Source organism: Labeo rohita, chromosome 5 (assembly GCF_022985175.1).
Source record: "Labeo rohita strain BAU-BD-2019 chromosome 5, IGBB_LRoh.1.0, whole genome shotgun sequence".
Classification (NCBI taxonomy): Eukaryota; Metazoa; Chordata; class Actinopteri; order Cypriniformes; family Cyprinidae; genus Labeo; species Labeo rohita.
The window spans coordinates 29,703,070-29,724,684 of record NC_066873.1 but is presented as its reverse complement, the minus strand read 5'-3'; the positions used below and the strand labels follow the sequence as shown (position 1 = coordinate 29,724,684).

At 37.4% G+C, this 21,615-nt stretch overlaps 1 protein-coding gene across 1 annotated transcript in view; it reads left to right on the top strand.

The window, feature by feature from the left end:
• tacr1a (tachykinin receptor 1a) overlaps positions 1-13,515 on the top strand; it is a 50,816-nt gene extending 37,301 nt beyond the window's left edge. Inside the window, exons 3-5 of the mRNA XM_051110671.1 lie at positions 28-178; positions 3,081-3,277; positions 3,593-13,515. Of these exons, the coding sequence (XP_050966628.1) occupies positions 28-178; positions 3,081-3,277; positions 3,593-3,923 (679 nt within the window). The 3' untranslated portion in view covers positions 3,924-13,515. The remainder of the gene's footprint in view (positions 1-27; positions 179-3,080; positions 3,278-3,592) is intronic.
• The last annotated feature ends 8,100 nt before the right edge of the window (positions 13,516-21,615 follow it).

The window sequence follows — 21,615 nt, the reverse complement described above, 5'->3', positions numbered from 1 at the left end:
TCTATCTATCTATCTATCTTTTTGAAGGTACTTTGTGTGTGTAGCAGTGCTGATTTACTTCCTCCCTCTCCTGGTGATGGGTTGCGCTTACCTGGTGGTGGGTTTGACTCTGTGGGCCGGCGAGATCCCAGGAGATTCGTCTGACCGTTATCAAGAGCAGCTGAACGCCAAACGCAAGGTCTTCGTCACATCATCCTCTCGCTCCTCCTTTTTTCATCATCCATTAAGCCCATGACATTTGCCTACACACACAGTCCAGGTCAGACACTGAGCTCTGAGTTAACCCACAAGGGGAGGAGGGTCAGACAAGGCAGCATGAAATAATCACTATGAAACTCACCCGCAATGAGAAGGTCCATCTGCTTTGTTCATCTGTATTCTCTGTGTGTACATGTATCTGCCTCAATCACCACACTTGAAGGATATGAAATCAAGATATACTGCTTCCTCTCCAATATCTACTTTACATATCATTGCTAGCATTATGCCTTACCATCTTCCTCTTCTATCTCCCACAAAATATCGCAATCTATTTTTTAAGCACATTTCATTAGTACTTATGATGACACAATGTGACATACTACCTCTGAGCGCCTGTATGTCCTCATCTTCTGCTTGAGCTTCATAAACATCAAAGAGTCTCTGACAGTCTGCTGGTGACTGAGTGATTTGCTACTACATACTCTGGCTTCTGGCAGAGTGTGTCATTGTGGTTTTTCATGCCAATTTCAGGCCCACTTCAGGATCAGGAATCTGTGTTGTAGAACAAGCGTAGTTTAAGGCAACTGACCTACCTTTCACAGACCTAAAGTAGTCAGGACAGGTGCAGCTTATTGACAGCAGTCCAAAGGCAGCTTTTTCTGTGGTAGAACAACAATGAAAAACAAAAAAGTCAAAGCAGTGAAAAATAAGATGCATTAGCTGAAAAAAAAAAAAGATGTTATTTGAAGGTGCACTCAGTATTTTTATGTACAAGTACCATTTTGGATATATGCCGAAGCAGCATGAATGCAGCATCACAGAAGAGATTTCAGTCACTAATGCAATTGTAGAAATGCATGATTCTAGAGACATTATCTATCTTATTTGTAACTTAAGTGCATGTGCGGCCATTGTTAACTTGAAAGTGTGAGGCTTCAGTTGTCATCCACCTCCAGTTATTTTAGCTGTACTAAACAGGCTGTTATGTTTGCTTGATATTGCAAACTGGTGTCTGTTATCATATTATTTTATTATATTTTTATAATCATGAACACATTGGCTTGTAGTGCAAAATGTTTTACCGTTTCATGTACCTGTTCATAACTTTTTAAATGATTAGTTCACTTCCAAAACAGAAATTTCCTGATAATTTACTCACCTTCATGTTATCCAAGATGTACATGTCTTTCTTTCTTCAGTCGAAAAAAAAAAAAAGGTTTATGAGGAAAACCAGATATTTTTCCATATAGTGGACTTCGGTGGTGGTCAACGGGTTCCAAATTGCAGTTTCACTGCAGCTTCAAAGGGCTCGACACAATCCCAGCCAAGGAATAAGGGTCTTATGTAGTGAAACAATATGTCATTTTCTAAAAAAAAATTATATACTTTCTAACCACAAATGCTCATCATGTACTAGTTTGACCTCACTCATTAAGTAGTCAGTGCCGACTTCACAAAGTGAACATGCAAAGAAAGTCAAACTTAAAGGTAAAACAACGAAGTTGGATCATTTTTGAAGCTGGAGGAGAAAATGAGATTTAGCTTTTTGAAACGAAGTACACAGAACTAACCACGCATGATATTTCCAGTGTGATTGCGTAATGCGCAATGTGAATGCGCATCACAGAGCAAGTGCAAGATGAGCATTTTGTGGTTAAAAGTATATACATTTTTATTCCTCGCCTGGGATCGTGTAGAGCCCTTTGAAGCTGCATTGAAACTGCAGTTTGGACCTTCAACCTGTTGGCCACCATTGAAGTCCACTATATACAGAAAACTCCTAGAATGTTTCCCTTAAAAACCTTAATTTCTTTTCAACTGAGGAAAGAAAGACATAAACATCTTGGATGACATAAATTGGTGAGTAAATTATCAGTAATTTTTTAATCTTATTCTGCTAATGAATCAAAAGTCTTGCAAATTCACAGGAAATAGCTTACTTCTGCATAAGAAAATGAGTGGGAGAGTCCTGTTTTACAGTTAAAAGAGCCAGATGCATAAATGTGGATGGACATTAGCCAGAAAAGTAATGTATGCGTGTGTAATTGGATGCTCAGTTTGTACTTTAAATACCATTCTTGTCAGTTTTTATTCCAGATTTGAAAAATGTTAATTAAATGTATCATTGACACACAGTTTTGTAGATGGCTGACCTCGCTTTGTAAAATATGACTGGATTCTTTTCATGCAAGTTTACCTCATTTCAAACATATTTTTCAAAAGTACTATTCATTTTTAATGAATAGCAAATTAAATGCAAAACTTTTTTAATGAGGAAAAAATTACTGAGTATGCCTTTAAAGCTATAGTGTATGATTTTAGTGCCAATAGCAGCACCAAATGGAAATGCAAAAATGATTTGGTTTCCAAAATTCCCTCACTGTCATCCAGTTTTCACACAATCAAGTAGTCCTACCTAAAATCATATCAATGTGTCTATGTCAGGCTGACACAAATTATTACACTGTTTCAAAGAGAAATCAGTTGTCTCTACATTACAGTAAGCTGGGATAGAATAAAACATTTTATCATAGAAACAAGCCTTAAAATATCATTTATGCAATTTAAGCTATTTTTAAAATAGCTCTTTGATAAATGCCTCTGCACAATGCATATTTTTAGCTCTATATTTATTATGTTTTAATGTGATTTTTAATTACACGTTTGCATGCTGCTTTCTGGTGGTGGATTACGGCCACTGAACCACCCTATAGCTGTCGAGAAAATTATTAGGGGACATCATGTCTGTCAGCATTCTGCCAGTTTTTGTACAATGTGGGCAGCATGCGAAGCCCAGGAAATCAGCTTGAAGGACAGAATATGTATTTATAGGCATACAGCATAACCAATATTGACATTTTCTCTCGCCCAACCTTCAGGTGGTGAAGATGATGATTGTGGTGGTATGTACTTTCGCTGTTTGCTGGCTCCCCTACCACGTCTATTTCCTGATTCACCAGTTCTACCCGCACCTGTTTGAGCATCCCTTCATTCAGCAGGTCTATCTGACTATCATGTGGCTGGCAATGAGCTCCACAATGTACAACCCCATTATCTACTGCTGCCTCAATGACAGGTAATTTCACCTGGAGTGAAAACACAGTAATTGACGCACACACATGCACACACACTAGCTCTTTCCAGAGTCCCTGTAATATTCGCTATAATATCATTATTGTTCAAAATGATCCATCTTTTTATACCAGAAAATACAGTCCAAAGTTGTGATGTATTATTCTCTAATGTATCCTGGTTTTGCCGCCTCACTCAGATACTGAAAATCCATCACAAAAGCCTTTGAAAGACAACAAAGCTTTAATATCCTCTATTTTCAACTTAAACCCATCATCATCTATCCATTCTTCTCGTACATTTCTAAACGTTTCCTCAGGTTCCGCGCCGGATTTAAGCAAGCATTCCGCTGCTGTCCATGCGTCCCTGAGGGATCCTACGATGGTCTAGAGCTCAAGTCCACCCGGTACCTTCAAACCCAGACCAGTTTGTACAGAGCCAGTCGAATGGAGACCACTGTGTCATGCGTGATGCAGCCATGTGAAGACAGCCAAAAGGGCACGTTCGGGAGCATCAGGGGGGCCGCTGGGAGATCGGCAGTTCACAGTCCCTCCAGGGAATTCGCCTCCAATGGTTCGTCCTCTCGCAGCATCTCCAAAACCGTGTCGGAGACCTCTAGCTTTTACTCCAGTAATAACCTACAAGAATGAGAGAAGTCAGAAGCACAAGTCAAGGAGACCGAATGCCACTATTTTTGCAGAGACGTAATCATTTAACAAATTCTCTTCAGTGTAAATCTTGAGTGTGTGCAGATGTGTGCGTTTTAGCTGGTTGAGTACACACACGCTAAGCATTTTTAATTTTCAAACGATCCTTCATCTTTCATTCTTGTCACATTCTATTCATGAGGTTCATAATTGTGATTAGAGGAACATTTACATTGATTTTTTGGGGAAATGCTTTTTTTTTTACCAAAGTGATATAAATGACATTGCATTGTGCTGACTTAAAAGAGAGCCTGATTGGTTGATCCTGCAATCCCTGAAGGCATTTTAAATGTTTACATTAATGGACATTTGATGCAGTGTGGAACAATGAATCATTATAGTGTAAATATTGAATATGACCACTTATATTGGTCTATCGTCGTATAAGTAACAAAACCAAACTATAATGGGAATAAGTTAAGAAATATCAGCGAAAGTACCTTTCTTGATCCCCTGAGTCTCTAAAGATGGCCCACCGGGTTCATATGATACCTGAGCATGTGTGGTTTCTTCAGTGCTTTATCTGCAGACTTCACAGCGTATTTTCTTTGTAAGCACATTCTGCCTTCAAAGTCTCTAAACTGGCTGAGACTGAAGAAAAACACAGAGGGCAGAGATTATACTACTGCAAATGCCTTGGTGGCTTCATGGTCAGTTAGAGCAATGATCCAGCCTGTGAAATGGAAATGAACTATGTCAGTTGCCAATATCAACACCTTGTAGCTACACAGGCAGATACAAAGGAACAATATTAAATTAAATGACTTTTCAAGGTGTGCCTGGAAACACAAATGCGTGGCGGTGAAACCTCTGAATGCCTGTCCTGATTTTGTGTGCGCTGAAGAATAGATCTAGGGAAAAAAAATGTGACGAGAGGAGAATTTTTGTAGACAGGATTTTCCTTCTGACTGCCTTTTGTTCTTTTGTTTCTCTCTCCCTGTCTGCTTACCTTTATTTTCTTTTTATTATTAATATATATATATATATTTTTTTTTATAACTGACCATTCGCTAAGCTCCGCGCCTTGGTTACTGTTGCCATCTTGGTTACTGTGGCTTATAGAACATCCCATTGGAATGAACTGGAGATGGACAATGTGATTAAAGGTGAAAAGTGCTCATACAGTGGCAAAAATTGATTAGATTTTAATAACTATTGGAATATTATGTCATATTGAGGGGCCAAGCACAGATGGTGCGATGACACCCATTGTATCCATTGGCATTCTTATTGTTCTTCTTCCATTTCTTCCACTCTAGTCAATGCCAGTGCATAGAACCGTTTGTGGTAAAGTTATGAAATTGGCACACAGATAGACGACAGTCTCAACATTAACCATAACAATTTTGGCTTTTCTACCTCAAACTCTGTAGCGCCATCACTTGTTCAAAGTTTTACTCATGTTTATGTCAATAACTTTTGAACCAAACATTTTAGATGGAAAGATTCCTTTGCTCATGCCGAGTCGAATTAACACCAAAATGTAAAATTATACAAGTCAAGATTTTTCATAATTTATAATATTTTGAAAAACTTACTTTTTCGAACTCAGACTAGACAGACTAGAACTCACCCTAGACATCCTAGGTTTGTCTGATTTTCACCAAAATTGGCTCAGATCATCTTCAGACCATAGTGGCAAAAAGTTATGAAATTCAAGTTGATTAGTAAAACCGTTCTCGAATAACGCACATTCGAATAACGAATTTGAAAAAAGTGCAAGCAAAGATGGATGTGAGGCTGTATCTCTGCAATGCTTCAGTGTATTGAGACCAAATTTGGTGTGTGTTATAATAATCATGACCTGAGGCTACCTGCACAGTTTTGGTGCGGCTCTATCTAGTGGTCAGGAGATATGAAAAATGTCTATTTTTCCTTATAACTTCTGAATGGTTTGACCAAAAATCACAACTGGTCTCTTTAGATTCAATGCAGCATGCACAAAACTCTGTATGTGTCTTCGGCACTATGCCCTGATGGTACTCAAAATGTTTTGGAGCAGCGTCACCTTGTTGTCAAAACTTATAATGAAATTTCCAAAAATTCTAATAACTTTCGTGTTTATTAACCTATTGTAATAAAACATAGTCAGCCGAAATTCCTGTCCGCCATTTTGACTTATGTTAAAAACCTACTTTTTTGAAATCCTCCATTTGTCCAAATTTCACCAAATTTGACTCTTGATTATTTGATTATTTTCAGACCATGCTGGTAAAAAGTTACGCATTTCGTATTGATATACAAAACAGTTACTGTATAACGCATCAATGAATTTGCCAGGTTAATGCCAAACTGCGTCTGAAGCTGTATGGGGCCATTCACACAGAACGCGTTTTTTTCATTCCAGTGCGCTACTTTTCCATTGTTTTTTATGTAAACACGCACTTGACCGTTACACTCGCGTCTCGCATCTTTTGCAGCACCCCGCACATGAGCGCAGCGTTTTTAGGACGCCGTGTCAACTTAAAAGAATTTCAACTTTTACATGCAACACTGCTCATCAATGTCAGATCCAAAGCAGTGGACCAATCAGAAAACCTCAGAGGCGGGGCAGCGTTGCAAGCTTCTGTTTACAGTAGCAAGTTGGTTTGACAAACGTTTTATTTGACAGCAACATGGCGGAGGAGGCGCCACCTATTGGTCAATAACAGTGCCACCTAACAGCGCCACCTATTGGTCAAGAGTGATAAACCATACATGAACCATTAATAATAAAATTTCCAAAAATGCTAACTGCTATTATTTTTCAGCCGCTTTGCTTAAAATCATAAATACATCTTTAATTACTCATTGATGCAGTTGGTCTATCAGTCTATCATTGCTGGCATGACTTATCTTGCCTTCCTTATGCTTGGCCCTTTAATTGCTGCTTGCAGCTATATTTTAATTTAGTGTTGCTATGGTGTTGCGGAGTGTTAAGTAGGCCGTCCACCACAATCTACTTATGCTTTTGCAAAATGCAGTCCTGAATGATTCAAACACTCATTCACAACACTTAAAAAGGTCGCATCGTTTGTAAATAAAATTAAAAGATTTGAGTCATCAGGATGAACCATATCATACCTGCTACTTCTAAGTGGATTGCTGACTGTGGTTTGACAAGGTGGTTAGGGAAATGAAGCAGGGGATCAACAGATTGACACCAGCAGGTACACAAGTACCACTATCCACCTTTTTTTTCATGTAAGAGTGGGCGTGGCCATTTGTTAATTTTATGGGTTTGGCTTCCGGGTTCATCTGCGCCCAGCTATTTTTAGCTGTACAAAACAGCTTGTTTTGCTGCATGATATTGCAAATTGGTGTGTCTTACTATATTGTTTTAAAGTATTATCTTAATTTTGAACACGCTGGTTTGTAGCAAACAGTTTTACCATTTTTGTTATTTCCCTATAGTGGCTAATGAACCGAAAATCTCGCCCATAAGCTTATTTCCACGTTGAAGAAAAGGTGGATATGTCTCTGGGTGGACATAACAGTCATTGAGGTTCGATTGGTCAGTAGGCGGGGCTTAGTCAAGTGCCAATTCCGTAGTCATTCTGCTGTTCCAGCATTCTCACGCACACATTCCCCTCACACTGGACAAGGCCAGAGTAAAATTAGCTCTTCAGACACCTCCCTTGATACAGTCACAGCAATATGATACTGAGGTACACAGGATTATGGGACAAAAGGAGTGGATGTGAGATGGGGGGTTGAAGTGACCACCTGCTGCTGTTCTTGACTGGGATTGTGACAGTGGTGTCTGTTTCTAAAACGTAGGCCCATGCTGTTCTTACGTATGACTTATAACAGACCGGCTCTTTGCATGTTTGTGCGTGTGAGGTTTCATTGTTCACACAGTGGCAGAAGGCTTGTTATGGTGCAATATGTTCGGAATGTTTCGGACGGTAAATGACTGTGATCTGAATGTGCCTGACTGTTTGGCAGGTGCTGACAGCTCGTTCCAGGAATAAATGAACCACACGCTGTTCCTGATCGTTTTTAGAAATTCAGAACTGGTTGTGAGGCTTATGAAATGCATCTGCCTTCATACTATACGTATACACTACCGGTCAAACGTTTGCAGTCATTTTAATGCTGCACCAAATCAGCATTTTAGATTTCTGAAGGATCACAGAAGACTGAAGTAAACGCTGCTAAAATGCTGCTAGCTTTGCATCACAGGAATAAATTATGTTAAAATATGTTAAAATAGACAAGTTTGATTAAATTGTAAATATATTTTGCAACATTATTGTTTTTACTGTGTCAAACACATGCAGCCTTAGTGAGCATAAGAGACTTCTTTCAAAAACACTAAGATATCTTATTCCAATATACAGCTGAAGTCAAAAGTTTACATACACCTTGCAGAATCTGCAAAATGTTCATTATTTTACCTAAATAAGACGGATCATACAAAATGCATGTTTTTTTTTTATTTAGTACTGACCTAATTAAGATATTTCACATAAAAGACATTTACATGTAGTCCACAAAAGAAAGTAATAGTTGAATTTATAAAAATGACCCTGTTCAAAAGTTTACATACACTTGATTCTTTTTTTGTTGTTGTTTAGTGGTAGTTGTTCATGAGTCCCTTGTTTGTCCTGAACAGTTAAACTGCCCGCTGTTCTTCAGAAAAATCCTTCAGGTCCCACAAATCTTTTGGTTTTTCATCATTTTTGTGTATTTGAACCCTTTCCAACAATGACTGTATGATTTTGAGATCAGTCTTTTCACACTGAGGACAACCGAGGAACTCATATTCAACTATTACAGAAGATTCAAACGCTCAGGACGACACACAATGCATTAAGAGCCGGGGGGTGAAAACTTTTTGAATTTGAGGATCAGGGTAAATTTAACATATTTTGTCTTTTGGTAAACATGTAAGTATCTTCTGTAGCTTCTGAAGGGAAAAAATTATTTAGGCAGAATAAGAAAAATCTACACATCTTCATTCTGTTCAAAAGTTCTGGCTCTTAATGTATCGTGTTTTGTATGATCCCTTTAATTTTGGTAAAAAAATAATTAACATTTTGCAGATTCTGCAAGGTGTATGTAAAGTTTTGACTTCAACTGTAAATCTGTGCCCAAAAGTGAAAATTTGGTCATTGTTTATGCTCATGTCATTCCAGATCTTTATGAAATTGAAACATTTATGGTTTCTTCTGTGCAAAATAAGTTATTTTGAAGAATGTTTCAGCCATACTATAAAAAGTAACAAAGCCAGAACCCCATTTTTCAAAATATTTTAGTTCCACAGATAAAAAGCAAGTCATACAGGTTTGGAACAACATGTTCCACATCAAAACGCTCATTTCTGGGTAAACAGTTCTTTAAAGATGAACATAAGGAATGTCTGATGAGAAAGGCATGTAGGTGATCGCATACAAAAAAAGAGCAATTCAAGCTTTGTCCATCTGCCAGTTTGGGTTTTGTGGCACCTCTGTGGACCATACTTATCTATGTGAGTGTGAGCACAGGAGAATTTGCTCTCATCAGCTCTATCTCTCTATAATCAGAGTAATTACCCAAGAGAAGAGAACACAGAGGGGAGGACAACAGCTGTGTATGAAAGCATTCACACACAGATTCATCCACCCTCCAGCGTTCCTCACATCCCTCCCAAGGCAATTCTGCTTGGCTGCTTAATTTCACTCAAAGTTATTATTCGTGTTCTTATGTAAACATAGTGAGCGTGCGTGAGTGAGTATGTGTGTGTGTTTAAACATACCTCTACATGAGTCCAGCTGGTATAGTTCATCAGTTATTCAGAAAGAAAGATGCGCTTTGATTTCCATCCAGCACAGGAGGCCCGGACTGCTGGTTTCACTGACTGGAAATGTACTATAAGACTCTGATCATAAGAATTCTTGGCAACACTTTCATTAGTTACATTAAAGGGGTCAAGACATAATGTTTATGTCAGTTTTGTGCTTTTTTGCACCAAGGACAGTCGTAATTTAGTTATGACCATTTTCCACCATCTCTCTGACATTCTGAATTTATCAAGCCATTTTGCTGCTGTACCTTTAGGTTTTTTGTGTATATTTCCTTTTTTTTTTGCGAAAAGAGCAACAGCGCTTACTTATGTGTTGAGAATTTGCTGTTTAATAGAGTTGGCGCTGCTCCATCTTTCAGTACCACTGTCATTGCAAAGCCTGCATTACAATGTGACAAGGTTCACAAAACAACATCTGCGCACTAGGTAAGGTCAGACTGAAATGATTGGGACCTTGGCAAAATATAACTTCAGTCTTTAGAAGGCCATGCACAGTCCCACATCTTTTATCATACATTTTATGCCTTTTATCATTCATTTTTTATGCTTTTAGTTACTTGTCACATCAGTTATTAGATAGATCAATTAAAATCCAACCCCTTAACCATATACTAAAAATGTTGTACAGATCGTTATTTTATGTATATGTAAACAGTTAAAAATATAATTAAACTTTAACTCGTATATTTTCATATGTATGTTCATATTTGAAAGTACATCATCAATTGATCTGTTAAAAATATAATTGTTAAAGACTTATTAATGAAAGTTTAACCTTGCGTTGCCTGTTAATGAGTTTACCAAGCTAAACGGTATTCTGTAAATACTTATTATTATATGCTTTCGGTAGTGGTTTCCCAAATATGTGTTTGTGTTATATTCTAAAAGAGTTACTTTATAATGCTGTATGACTGAACATGCATCAACAAGAAGTTGTAACTAAAATAATGGCCATCCACTTTTGCTTTCAGTGTTGTGCTGGGTTGCTCTCATTTATGTATGCTTTTGTAAAGGATTTTGTATGCATTCTGTATTCTTTGTCTAAAATATCTGTATTCAGGCCTGTGCGCTCTGAAGGGAAGAGTTTGAACACCTCCATTTGACATTAGAAGTCGTGGAGCAAATCAAGCAAGTTCAGCTAGTTAAGATAGATCATGTTAATCCTTTGCGACACAAAAGAGCCACTGAAGTTAATAAGCAGACAGAAAGACAGAAGTCTGTGTCTCAGAGTAAAGAGTAGAGGTATCAATGTCTTGTTGAAATTCCACTCAGTTTGTCTGGTCAGATGCTGAGTTGTGCCCTGTCTGCGGAGCAGGGTTGATCTTTGTTGCTCCTATGAAAGCTGTCAAAAAGAGTTAGTCTAAGTCAATCTGTTTTGCCGCCTTCTTTTCTTAAGAAAGCTTTGCAGACTTGTGGTGAATCTCTAAAGAATTCATTGTTACATATTCAGTGGTGTAGTTGACTTTGTGCTCTGCATTTACAGCTAAATTTATTCATTTTAAATATACATTTTAAAATTTTACTTAATATTGTATTTTATTATTTTAAAATAAATAGCTTCTACATGTTTACTCAATTAAATTGCACATTTATTGCACAAGTTTTTAGGGATGCACAGTATATTATTTGTACATTTCATCTAATGTTCACTTATAATTTAGTAAACACTAATTAAATAAAACTATCAAATGTAATCTTTAGAAAATCTTTTAAAGGGTTAGTTCACCCAAAAATGAAAATTAGCCCATTATTTACTCACCCTCAAGGCATCCCAGGTGTATATGACTTCCATCTTTCAGATGATTCTAATCAGAGTTACATAAAAATTGTTCTGGCTCTTCCAAGCTTTATAATGGCAATGAGATGATTCTACTTTTCAACAGTCCAAAACAAGTCCAATAAAGTGCATCCATCCATAATAAAAAGTGCCTCACACAGCTGCGGGGGCTGAATAAAGGAATGAATGAATCGATGCATTTTTGTAAGAAAAATTTCCATATTTAAAACGTAATAATCATTTTTCTCTAGCTTGTTTAGAAGTGATGAACGCGAAACAAAACAAAACAACGATCACGAATTAGAAGTACAAAACGATGATTTGTAAAGAAAAAATGTTGGAGGATTTTGATAAAAGCCAAGAGGGGACTGGTTTTCCTTTGCTAAAGTAAGAAAACTTTGCTTCCTTTGCTTCTGTAAACAAATGTTGGTTTTTGCGAGACTCACAATTGCATGCGCAATGCATATGTCCAATTAAATATGGATATTTTTATTATAAAACACACCGATTCGCTACAGGAGGCCTTTATTCACCCCCTGGAGTCATGTGAGGCATTTTTTTACAATGGATGGATGCACTTTATTGGACTTGTTTTAGACTGTTAAAGAGAAACACCCACCCATTGCCATTATTAAGCTTGGAGGAGCCAGAACAATTTTTAATATATCTCCGATTGCATTCGTCTGAAAGAAGTCATATACACCTAGGATGCCTCGAGGGTGGGTAAATAATGGGCTAACTTTCATTTTGGGGTGAACTATATTAAACATTGATTTTTCATATTATATATTATAATGTTGTGGAAAAAATCACTTGTAGCATTTGAAACTATGGCTTTTCTATTTTAGTTTCACTTTATGATAAAATAAACACTTTATAACATTTATCAGTTTTTAGCCATATAACAAAAATAATCCTTGGATTATCTCTATTAGAATTTTAACATCAGTGCATCCATACAAATTTTATGCTAAGTGCGTCTTGGAAATTACTAGGTACGATATAAATTTAATTACTGAGTTGAATAAAAAAGTTGTAGCATGTGAGGAAAAGATGAGACTGTGAAAACCAAAACCCAAAATAAATAGCTCAGACTTGATAGACAGGTAGAAATTGATTAAATAAAACAATCAATGGACCAAATCATAGTGTGAATGAGGGAGAAAGATAAAATGGAAGCCGAGATCACTTGGGGCTTTACAAAGATGAAGCGAAGTCTAGTTATTATGCCTGGTCTTTACCGCTCATGGAAGCCGAGGAGTTATTTCTCCTTTTGCTCTTCGATTCAAGTAGCAACATTTCTCAGAGGGTATGACTGACAGCTAGACTACAAGATGATCCTTGGGATGTCCCGCTAATACTAATGAACTCTAAGAGTTCAGAGGATCTTGAAGCAAGTCAGGGGTTTTATATGAGGATATTTTTCCTACAATTCACTGAGGTTGCCACTTCAAAGATGGTTCGGAATTACAACAATGTTTACATTCTTTTACCTGATCCTTTTGTTGAACAGCAAGAGCGGAAGACGGTGGTCTTCCACTAGAGCTTTGGTAGTCAGTGCCTCTATCCAACTCTCACAGCCTTTTAGATGCTAAAGAGACAAAATATGGATTTCAAACAGCAGAACAGGTCTAGGCATGTCTACATCTTTCAAGATAAGATTAAAAAAGCCTCATTTTTGAGTGACTTTTTTTTTTATAAAAATGAAACAGAAGAAATAGAAGACCTCTTACAACATTTGTGAATTCACACTTTCAAATCAGTGCCTGAATACTGTCTTTCTAAAGCCTGTCTACATAGTTATTAAATGGTGAAGTGTGTAGATGTTCAACAATAATGTTATTATTTCCCTCAATGTGCCATTTTAAAATGTTTGTATTGGAAAACCGGTCGCTTACGTCCCTTTAAGTTGTTTAGTCAAGTCAGAAATGCTATTGTAAGTCAAAGTATAAATATGTTACTTGCATTTAAAGAATAAACAATAAATCCTATGAATGTTTTGTTTTGTTTTTAAATCAAAATCATGCTGAGCAGTGAAATCCATCATAAAACCATCCTCTTTTTGTTTACGCCTACAAAAATCATATGAATTAGTGTGTGCTGTTTTATGTTTGTATACTGACATTTTTCTTTTCTGTTTCTTCTCTTTCACAAATCAAGGCAGGCTGAATCAGTGCTGACGCTAGAGGCTGCAGTGACCATGTCACTGTCAGGAGAGAACATCCATCAGGCTTAAAAAACACACATAAGACCGTCCAAAGGTTGAGCAATTGCAGTTTAAAAGTGTATATATAGCATATAACGTATATTGAACCACTAACTCATAATAAGCCCTCGTCGATCCAAAATGTTTAACATGCATTTGAGCTATTATATCTCATATGCTACATTGGTGAAGATGTTATCTAAATAAATTAAAAAAAGAGAGCAGAATTCCTGTCGTGGCTCAAACCCTCAGGACACCGGGTTTGTCAAAACTGAAATAGTAGGAGGGAGGCAAAAAACGGAAAAGACTCAAGCCGCCCGGGTGCCCCTCTGGTTCCTCCTTCCTGACATCCTTTTCCTTCAGTTTCCCCATCAAGCTCTCCACACGTGATTAAATAATAACAATGATGTGTTTGGCCTGCAGCGAACACATTGGATATGACAAATGAAACTGCCTCTTGTTGACAGGGCATGTGGAATATAGAGGAGTGAGCTGGTGATTTTTTCTGTTGTAGACATGTAAGAATAGCTCTTTCTCTTTGTTTTATATTGTGGATTTGTTTCTCTATCCTCTCTATCCTACTTTTGCATTTGCAGTAGATTTCATGCCCCACATTGCACTGCCCTTGGTATTGCACCGTTAATCTCTTACTCATCTGGATTCAAACTGCATTTCTGTCCTTAATCTAATGCTAACATCCTGTTGTGGGGAAATTTAAAGGTCAAGATGAAATTCTGCAACAAACAGCAGCTTGGTAATCAATCTCATCATTAGAAAAGAAATGAAACAATTATTTTTCATCACCAGCGGTTAGATATAATACAACATCATTTTTTTTTACCGTTCATTAAATGGATCCAGATTTAGCCTGATTTTAGATTTAGGTTTGTTCCAAAACAATATCGGCATTTTAAGGGTACTTCATTAAAATTATGCGATGCTCCCAAAGCATGGAGATGCTGAAGATCAAAGCTAGTTTCACACATACTTGTTATGTTCCAGAACTGCTAATGAGCTGCATCCAAAGGCATCATATGCACTGCCACGACAAAAGACTGCTCCGAATTGTAATCTACTCTCAGACACCTTGATTTGGTTTTTTACACATATATGTATGTATATATATACAGTGGAGATCAAAATTAGAGAACACTAAAAATACTTAATTTCTTTTAAATAATGTTAATCTACATCACTCAAAATTTGAAGGAATATTAGCTGTATATAAAATATCCAGAGAATTTCAACAAAACATTTTTTTTTTTTGGAAAACACAGTGATTGAAATTAGAGAACAGTAACCACTGTAGCACAAAAGAATATTACAAATAAAATTTTGGAGGGTTACAGCCGTCAGAAACTAGTAGTTAGAGTACAGGCCCTTGCTTTGAATGACTTCAGTGCGTCTGTGATCACAGGACATCACTAGTTGCTTAGACTGTGTTGTGCTATGATCTTGTTCCACTCTTCTTGCACTCTCTTCCACAGTGTGGTAACTCCTTAGCCATAACTTTGCTTCCAAGGATTTTCAATCAGGTTTAGATCAGGCCATTTCATTATTTCAATGTTCTTGGCTTCAAGGAACTGCTTTACCCGTTTTGCAGGATGATGGGGGCATTGTCTTGCATGAAAATTGTAGGCTGATTGGGAGATGCTTGCAGGGAAGGAACTTCTGAAGGAGGTTCTGATAAACATTTGCATTCACTCTGCCATGTAGCTGTATAAGAGACTTGACTCTTGGTGCAGAAAACATCTCTCAAACCATGACACTTCCTCCTCCACCTTCTTTACGCATTTGGGGTTCAGTCTTTTCTCAGTTTGACACCGAACAAGATGTTTCCCATCAGACATTGATAAATTAAACTTGCTCTCATCAAGTGAACTTTGGACCAGTTCTTCTCTCTCAACATGCTTCTCTTTCTGCTGATGGGAGGCTTGGTCACTGCAGAGTGCACTTTCAGCCCGACCTCTCTTAAACATACCGAGACAGATCCTTACACCTGTTCAGTACTGAACTCGCAAGCAATTCCAGCTGCAGTGTTGAACCAATTCCCCATTAAGAGTCTGCATTATCTTGTCTTCTTGTGCATTTGTCTTACATGGACGACCAGCCTTTTGGGGGGACTTGAATTAATTAGTGTCATTGTAAACCTGCAATATTCAAGAAATCAGAGATTTGGAATGATCAACTTTTCTTGCAATGGCTGAAAGTGTCCTCCCTTTGGCCTTTATCTGGACAACCTCCTTTCGCAGGGTTTCAGTCATCTTAGAGCAGCCAGCCATCTTACAATCTCAGTGAAAATCAGAGGCATGCTGCCAGTTAAATAGAGCTTGTCATATAATTAAGGAAATTAACACCAGGTGCCAGATTAACACAATGTCTGTAAGTGTTCTCTAATTTTGATCAGAGTTCTTTTTCAGATCTCATTTAAGCCCTTATATATCTGTTAGGATAACTTCATATAGGACTAAGCAGTGGCCTTGAATTTAAGAAATTATAGGTTGTATATACATACGCACACACACACATATATATACGGTGACTTGTGAAAGTATTCATACACCTTCATTTTTTCATGTTTTGTTATGTTGCTGCCTTACGTTAAAATGCTTTAAATTACATTTTTCCCCACATCAATCTACGCTCCATACACCATAATGACAAAGCACAAAACAGGTTTGTAACCACAAATTTATTAGAAATAAACAACTGAAAATATTCCATTGCATCAGTATTCATACCCTTTTCTGGGACACCTGAAATTTAGCTCAGGAGCGTTCATGTCGCTTGTAGATATTACTACACTTTAAACAGAGTTAACCTGTGGTATTTGCATAAGTATAATTTGGAAAGGCACGCACCTCTCTATAAAAGGTCTAACAGCTGAGAATGCATATCAGAGCAAAAACCAAGCCCTGAGGTCAAAAGAACTGTCTGTAGAGCTCAGAGACAGGATTGCATCAAGGCAAAGACCTGGGGGAAAATTCTGCAGCATTGAAGGTTCACAGAAGCATGTAGCCTCCATTATACATAATGGAAGAAGTTTGTACCAACTAGGAGTCTTTGGCCAAAGTGAGCAATTGATGGAGAAGCCACTTGGTCAGACAGGTGACCAAGAAGCTGATGGCCACTCTAGTTGAGCTCCATGATCATATACGCAGATGGGAGAAACTTACAGAAGGACAAACATCACTGAAATACTCCACCAATCCGGTCTTTATTGCGGAATAGACAAACTCAATCCTCTCCTCAGTGAAGACACATCAAACCCACTTGGAATTTTCAACAAAGCACCTAAAGAACAAGCATCATGTATGAGGAGACCAGGCACTGTTCATCACCTGCACAGTAAAATCCCAAACGTGAAGTGTGCTGGTAGCAGCCTCATGCTGGGGGACTGTTTTCCAGCAGCAGGTACTGAGGGACTCATTAGAGTAGAAGGAAAGCTCAACACAGCAAAACATATAGAGATAGCCTATATAGAGCTAGTATAGAGCTAGTCCTGAGCATTCAGAACCTCAGACTGGGCAGAAGGTTCACCTTTCAACAGGACAATGACCCTAAGTACAAAGCAAGTGTGGCTTATAGGAAACTCTGTGAATGTCATTGAGCGGCCCAGCTGCAGCCTGGGCTTAAACCCAATCAAATATTCCTGGAGAAACTTGAAAATGTCTGTTAGCCCCATCCAAGCTGACAGAGCTTGAGAGGTGAAGAGGTTAGGAGAAGAATGGCAGATAATTGCCAAATTCAGATGTGCAACATTGTCACATCATACCCAAAAAAACTTGAGGCTGTAAAAGTGCTTCTGCTAAGTACTAAGTTAAGGGTATGCAGTAAGGGTATGCCCGCCCCCCTTGAAGGTTTATTTTCTATAATTTTATTTGAATTTTATTTTCAATATTGCGCCAGATCACAAAAAATGTCATTTAAGGTTACCTGTCCTATAGAACAGGTCTATATCTTGTTCTTTTATTAAACAAACTAAATGGTCTTATGTTATTTATATTATTTACACGACGGCATGTCATTTCTGTCTCTACATGGACACGCATCTACAATTTGTCCTCCGCGGAGACGCGGACGGGATCGCCGGAGTCCATTCATAAAAACGAAATTTACTCTAAAATGTTGAAATTGGGAGTTTTGGACTCTTTTTTTATTCACTGAAATAAATGTTTTTGTTATTATACAGAGAGTACTGAAAAAGTACCGTTGGGTATATAGGCACCCCTGCCCCATCCATTCCCCTCCTGTGAACCTAGGAGAAACACTGGTATAAATACTTACGCAGTGTACTTATTTCAGTGTTTTATTTTTAATGAATTTGCAAAGTTGTCACAAATCTTTTTTGTGCTTTGTCATTATGGAGTATGGAGTGTAGATTTATGTGGGAAAAAAAGTAATTTAAAGCAGTCTAACATAAGGCTGCAACAAAACAACACGAAAGGGGTATGTATACTTTTGCAAGACACTGTATAAACTGTGATAATAATAATAATATGTGGAATGTTACTTGGGCACCAAATCAGTATATTACAATGATTTCTGACAGATTATGTGACACTGAGGGCTTGAGTAATAGCTACCAAAAATTCAGCTTTGTCATGATCTGAATAAATTACATTTTAAAATGTAATAATTTAGAAAATGGATATTTTAAATTGTAATAATATTATAACTACTCTGCTGTGTTTTTGATTCAGTTATTACAGCCAGGGTGAGCATAAGAAACATAAGAATCTTTTAAAGGGTAGTGTATAGACTGTTTTGACCTAAATTACGTGCTCACTGTGTTTCGGAGCAGAACCAGTTATCTTTGTACAATCTCTCACTTGAGACTGAAGTGAATATGGCAGTCCCAGCCAGTGTAGACAGATTTCACCTGCTCATGACAAAGACTAAAGGTCCCTCCTTCCTCTCTATTCAGTCTAATGGAAAGCAGTAACGGGTTGACATTCTCTCCTCTTATTCATCCTCTTTCCGTCCCCTTCTATCTATCTCTTACTTGCTCTGCAGGAGGGGATGTTGACATTCCAGTCTAGAGGAGGGTGGGATAACCCCCACCGAGACCATGACCCTTAGTAAAGAGGCACAGGATGAGAAACGCCTGTATTAGCCTCATCCTGCTTCCTCTACCAATTATAATTCCTCAACCCGGTTGAAACCACCATGCAGAATCTCCCATCGAGGCTGTATCGAGGATCCCCCGCTAGAGGTTTGCCAGGAAAAAAAAGCAAACTGTGTTTTCTAGAAGCAACCAAAACTTATGCATTATACACCAGCCTCTGTTTACATTACGTGAAGCACGGTGACAGCCTGTAATGGTGTTAACTACCACACTGATGGGTGCAGGTGCATTATGTCCTGTTTCACAGCTGTGGATATAAACACCACATTGACGGCATCAAGTACCTTTTACGCATTGAAATGTTCCGTTATAATGGAAACTAAAAGCTGCAAATACAGCATAAACCCTATCATTAGCACTGCCATTTCAGTACACGCCTGATGAATTACTAGTGTAGTACATTTGCATCTCCACCACTATTAGAGTATATATCGAGACTGTAATACAGTAAGTGTCGTAAAATAAACACGATTTAACAGCAAATTTGAACGGGAAGACAAACTGTTGTCTTGAGTGAGTGGGTTTCTGTGACTCAATCTATGGTTTTGAAGACAGCTGGAGTATTATTGAGTATGTAGGAAGCCAACGGTTGTTAATATAACAGACAGGACACATTGATGGAGGACCTGTGCATTTCACCCTTCCTTCACTAATGGAATTAAAAGACTATTGGTAGATCCCAGCCAGCTGGACGCAGCATACAGAAAACAACTTTGACATTCACAAAGATATACGCATGCACATGCATGAATACACAAATATGAATAAGGCCTTTTTGCTCTAGGCAGGAGCATGCTCTGCGATTTCCATTATTGTGGATCATTTTACAGGTTTTCACCTATCTATTTGCTCAGCTCTCTGTGAGAAATGACCTGTCATAGATATATAAAAGGTAACAACGCTGTTCAAACTTTTATTTATCACCTGACGTTACACTGAAAAATGAGAAATTTGCAGTGTGATTCAATTATAATACTTTTGTCTGCTGTTTATTGTTTTATTTCACATTATGAAACTCAGCCTGAATCCTTAAAATGTCTAAAAGATTTCTGTTTATATATTTTACTCTCACCAACGTTCAAAAGTTTGAAAGAAACTTTTTTAAAAAAAGTCTCTAATGCTCACTAAGGCGGCTTTTATTTGATTAAAATACAGTACATACTGCAGAAATACTGAGAAATATTATTACGCTCTTTTCTATTTTTATACGTTTTAAAATGTCATTTATTCCTGCTATGGCAAAGGTGAATTTTAGAGCAGCCATTACTTCAGTGTTCAGTGAAAAATGATGCTTCAAAAATCGTTTTAATATGCTGACTTAATAGAATATTCAAACGAAAAAATTTTATAAAATGCAAAAGTAATCAATTTGAGGCAACCTTGGTGAGTAAAAATATACATTTGGGGAGGAAAAAGAGAAAAAATCGTACTTACTACCAACAATTTGAACTGTAATGTACATTAAAGGGGTCATCGGATGCAAAACTCACTTTTACATGTTGTTTGAACATATATGTGTGTTGGCAGTGTGTGTACACAACCACACTATAATGATAAAAATCCAACCAGTGGTATTTTTAAAATCTTTATCTATATCCCCTTTCTCAGATCGAGCCATTCTCATCTCCTGACTGAGCTGTAACAGTCCGACCGCCATTGTGTCGGCTCCGGTGCAGTGGAAAACAAGAATGTCTCTAATTGAGCGATTGATGTGTGTTGTTGGAGGATGTAATAATGAACATAGCAGTCATCATTTACTCCCGACTTATGAGCCACTGACACAGAGGATTAACGTTACTTTTGTTTTAGAAAGAAATGCATAAATGCGTGTATGTTCACACAATGTTACCAACAGCAGAAGTGAGTATAAGGGTTTTTTATGCATCTTTGCAAATCGTCTTTCCTAATAATGTGCTAAATGTGGCTAAAGTAAACAGAACGGCTCGTTCTAAAAAGCACTGATTTTGACAAGGTAAAAAGGGGACCTTTTTTTTACACTACCACTAAGAAATTTTAACCAAAGTATGTTGTAGACTTCTCATTGAGACACTAAAGAATCATATCAACTTGTGAAAAATGGGCATCGGATTATTTGAGATGCAAACCTACTTATAGGATCACAATAAGATAATTGCTTGATGTTGTTGGATCCTGAGATAATAAAATCTGTTAAATTACAATTAGATACAACCACTAAACAAGCTTGGGAAGCTGACCAGAGGCCCAAGGTAAAACACTAATTTAACTCACAGAATCTGATTTCTGGCTTTCTGGTTCTGGAGATATTGTTAGGAAACATGGCATGTAAATATGCAAGGATTTAAGAGCAAAATGGTTTCTGGGGGACATGACTGGCACACACTTAGATCTTTTACTGTAGCAGAACACTAATCTAAATGATATCTATGGCAAAATAGGTTTTGATTTAAATAAGGTGAGAGTGCAATGCAGCCTAAAAGCTGCTACTTGTACTGCAGAGTATTTTTTTCTTTAAACTATTATAAAATAAATGTTGTTTTTCTCAGTTATGCTTTCATTGAAAAAACAGATATTTATAGAAAAAATCCATGCAACAATTAAGGTTTTTTAAAATCACAGGCACATTATAATGAATGGCACTTTTATATTTATGTTATTGGTAATGGTGATTATTACAGATATTCATCACCTCTCTTTCTTTTTCTCTATATACTCATGAACCGTGTTTTAAATGTTTGCTAAGCTCAAGGCTTCTCTTTTTTGTTTGCTTAATGGAGC